At 42.7% G+C, this 4,204-nt stretch overlaps 1 protein-coding gene across 1 annotated transcript; it reads left to right on the forward strand.

Annotated features, from left to right (window-relative positions):
• The first annotated feature begins 534 nt into the window (after positions 1-534).
• On the forward strand, positions 535-3,563 carry LOC147110854 (ferritin heavy chain, oocyte isoform-like). The gene is made up of 4 exons (XM_086002275.1): positions 535-676; positions 1,403-1,549; positions 2,311-2,436; positions 3,272-3,563. Exons 1-4 carry the CDS (start codon positions 575-577, stop codon positions 3,416-3,418), a joined length of 522 nt encoding a protein of 173 aa, XP_085858401.1. The 5' UTR covers positions 535-574; the 3' UTR covers positions 3,419-3,563.
• Positions 3,564-4,204: the final 641 nt, after the last annotated feature.

Here is a 4,204-nt window from a genome sequence, read left to right on the forward strand (position 1 = left end):
GAAGCTCCCCACTGATCCACTTTCCATTTCCCCAACTCGTTGTGGGCTGCTTTGCAGATCCACTGCAGACTGACTGGTGTAGGTCAGTCTCTTTCAATCTATTGTGGTCAACATTGTGAACCTTGGTATCACGGACTCATTCTGGAGCCACCGAGATGCCCATCAATTCTCCGAGAGACGGGTTAACTTAGAGCCGGCTGTGCTCGACACCATCTGTAGGGTGGAATTTCATCGAGCTCTTTGAGATATGTTGTGAAACTCTGATTCTGAGAACAGAGACGCTTTCAAATTCAGTTTGAGGAAAGTCAAAGAAACCAACAGCAATGACATCACAGAATAATCATCCAAACCTCTGTATTCCAAAGCTCTGATTGGCTCTGGGTATCACACACCGCCCCCTCTCCTTTGTTAATTGGTGCCTGGATTGATGGAAGATCCTGACTGGCTCACAGGGATTGTCAATCATCATTGATCATGCCAGACCCTGTTGAAATGCAGGAGCTTGTGAGGGTAGAGGTTAGGTTGTTACTACAGTGGAGTTTGAGCTCAGTGCTTTGCAACAGGAAGAGTTAAGATGGCCTCCCAAGTGCGTCAGAACTATCACAAGGACTGTGAGGATGCTGTCAACAAGCAGATCAACATGGAGCTCTATTCCTCCTATGTTTATCTCTCCATGGTGAGTTTTGTATTTTTGGGGTCCTATTTCAAAATTAAGGCTGTTATTTTATTCTAAGCAGGTAGAATTTCTCTAGGTCAATGAATGGGCTTTAGAGGGTCTCTCTATAGCCCTCCCCAGTCTTAATCCAGTGAATGCTCTTAAGACAGTGATCTTGCAGAAGGACTCTTTCCTGCTCTGTAATAGCTCTGTCCTATTCTGATGTGTTTATATTTGAAACTAACTCCAGGGTTTCATCAAGTTTGTAATGGAGGGTTCATCTTGAAGATTCACTAAAACTAGTCAACTTCCAACTTGGATGGCAACAATTAGATTGAATTGGGTGACTAGTTAGTGAAACATTGGCTGGTTCTGGCCAGTTTTTATCCCCCTCTAATTAATTGAGTGAATCCTGTTAGTCTTTCTCACCTGAGGATGGTGTTAAACTATTTAATTTTAAAGATTTGGCTCTTTTCCTTCTCTGCTTTTAGACTTTCATCTGGGAACAAAAGAAGATACCACAGATATTTTGACCAAGTGTAGTTGAGAGCTTTATTCCAAAAAGCATTAAAGCTCGCTAATATTTTCTAGTAACATAACCTCCTATTCTGTTGAGCTACTTCAATGAGGAGCTTCCAACATATTCAAAAAGGATTTGGAAAGTATTGGTGTTGCTACCATTTGAGTTGGCCATGGATCAGATCTAGATTTCAATTGTCTCTTTTCCATTTTTCTCTCTACCTGCAGTCGTATTACTTTGACCGGGATGATGTTGCCCTGCGTCACTTTGCCGAGTTCTTCAAGGAGCAGTCACATGAGGAACGTGAGCATGCTGAGAAACTGCTGAAATTCCAGAATATGCGTGGGGGGCGTGTTGTCCTGGAGGATGTCAAGGTTAGATTCAGCAAACTTTGAAGAATTGCCATGGTTTTGTGAAAAGTAGGCTAGTTACCTCATACTAGATTATCTGAGTCATGGAAGTTGTTCCAAGAGGAGGCTCAATGATTGTTGTATGCATGGATTTTCAGAAGGCAGGAGATTGCTGGCAGAAATTGGAAGTGCATTAGAAGCAACCTTGTGACCCCAATAAAACTGGGTGGAGTAGGAGGCAGTTGGTATAAAATAGACCACTGGATGGTGACTAGTGCATATGATCTAAATGTGCAAATAGTGATCTGCTGAGCTAGGGTCTATAGTGAGCTCCAGGGCAAAATTGGAGACTGGCTAGGGGGTTGACTGGAAGGAAGTGGTTGATGTTCACATCAGATGTAAGAGTGTAGGGATTTGGGGTGTGTCCCAGTACAGATGTCATTTAGAAGCTAGCTTGCAGAGACAAAAGGCTGATTGAAAGGTGGGCTTCATGTTCTGGCATAGAATAGAAAGCAAGGAAGTGTTACTGCAATTACTGCTAGATAGACCTCATTTGGAATATTGTGCTCCATTTTAGGTGATCTCACTTTAGAGCCTATAGTGCTGTGATTTCAAGTCAAATAACTCATTCCAAAGAGAATTCTTGATGAACTGTCTGGTTAAAATCCTGGCTTAGAATATCAAGAATGACATTGAGTTGTGATCTGACTAACTCCTGAAATGTTCAAGTCTGTTAACTAATTTCTTCCAATGTTACTCTATACCCCACCCCTACAAACTCTCAGAAACCAGAGCAGGATGAGTGGAGCAATGGCCTAGTGGTGATGCAGAGAGCTCTGCAGCTGGAGAAGGATGTCAACCAGAGTCTGTTGGATCTACACCAACTCTCCACTGGGAACACTGACCCTCATGTAAGTTCCTAATGTCTCATTTAAAGAAAGATTTGCATATCTACAGTGCCTTCCTTGTCGTCGGTGTCCAAAAACACTACAGCCAATTCAGTACTTCTTGAAGTGTCATTATTGTAATGTTTGCAACATGGCAGTCAATCTGCACACCAAGATCCTGCTGCAGAAATGAGAGAAATCACCAGATAGTCTGTTTTTATTAAGTTGGTTAGTGATAAATATTGGCCAGGACACTGACATTCCAGTTTGTTTTCTTTGAAATAGTACCATGTGGGCAGACAAGACCTTGTGTACTGTTTTATCCAAAAGACAATACCTCTGACATTGCAGCTCTCCCTCAGTACTGCAGTGAAGTGTTGGTTTTCACTCAATTCTCTGAAATGGGACAACCCAGGGCCTTCTGAGTGGCAGTGGTACCAGTAAGCCATGGCTGACACTTGCCATATTTTGGGTGAGTTGAAGGCTATCTGGGGAGCTTAATCTGATCACTGATCTTTAGCAATATCTCCATGCCCAATAGGTTTCTGATGATCTTTCACAAAAGACTTCAACATCAGGATCTCCCTGAGATGAGGCCAGTGCATAAAGCAGATTGAAATTGGGACAGCAAAGGATAAGTTGTAACTGAAGGGGGTTCTGCTTTCCAATTTTAAATTGGTAAATGCATTACTCCTGGAGTAAATCTAATCTGACGTCCAATCCACCTATTTCTCTGCAGCACTTGTACCAGTTACCCCATCCAGTAGAAGATAAAGGACCATCTCCATGGGCGGTGAAGCTCAGAAGGCCTTTGATGATGTCTCCTCTGAGCTAATTGTGCTTTGTTTTTCACTTTCAGTTGTGTGACTTCCTGGAGACCCACTACTTGGATGAGCAAGTGAAGATGATCAAGAAGCTTGGAGATCACATCACCAACTTGAAGAGACTGGGAGCCCCTGAGAATGGCATGGGAGAGTACCTGTTTGACAAGCACAGCCTGAGTTGAATGGGATTCTTGAACCATTAGTTCTATACAGGTTGGAAATGAAGTGTGACCAACTTCTGGTGGTGAATACTTTGGTTGTCATTATTTCCCAGTTTTCTCATCTAACTGTCACAGTACATGGAAATAAAGGTTATTCATCATTGAACTGGTTTGTCTTTGTTTAATTAAATAGCTGATCTGGTTATGATCCCACTGCACAATACACAGCTGTGTAATATGATCCAAGTTAAAAATACAGAAGTCACTCCCAGGATGGCTGTGCCCACATCTTCCAATCATCACTGGAGAGGATTCTAATGGTTTTCTGAGCTCTCGGTAACAGTTCCTGCTGAAAAGGGTTTTTTATAACATCTGCCAGCAAACAGTCATTAAGCTGTGGTGGTTTAAAACAAAGAAATGGGCAATGGTGAAGGGGGTTGAATTAGTGCTGACAGTAGTGACTCTTCAGTCAGGAGAAGGGAGAGTACATGCCTGGTGTCTTGCTTCAGACTTTTACCTGTAAAGGTGGGGGAATGATCTGCTATTGAGCTGTCTTTACATTTGACTGATGGCACAAGTCACGCACTAGATTGCCAAAGCTGTGTGACATGTGTACACAGTACAGCGTTGGCCATCTTAGAAACTTCCATTTGGGCAGGATCATTTCTGTTTATCATTCTCTTTCTTTCCCAGGTTACTTTCTTTTTCTAGCCCCACCGACGGCAATACTTGATGTCTGGGATTAAGTAAAGCACTAGTCTGAATCGAGCAGTAGTGTGTCCTACGGGGAGTTTGTTGGTGTTGGGT

Source organism: Somniosus microcephalus, chromosome 11 (assembly GCF_052327205.1).
Source record: "Somniosus microcephalus isolate GS21.2 chromosome 11, FLI_Smic_1.0, whole genome shotgun sequence".
Taxonomy (NCBI): Eukaryota; Metazoa; Chordata; class Chondrichthyes; order Squaliformes; family Somniosidae; genus Somniosus; species Somniosus microcephalus.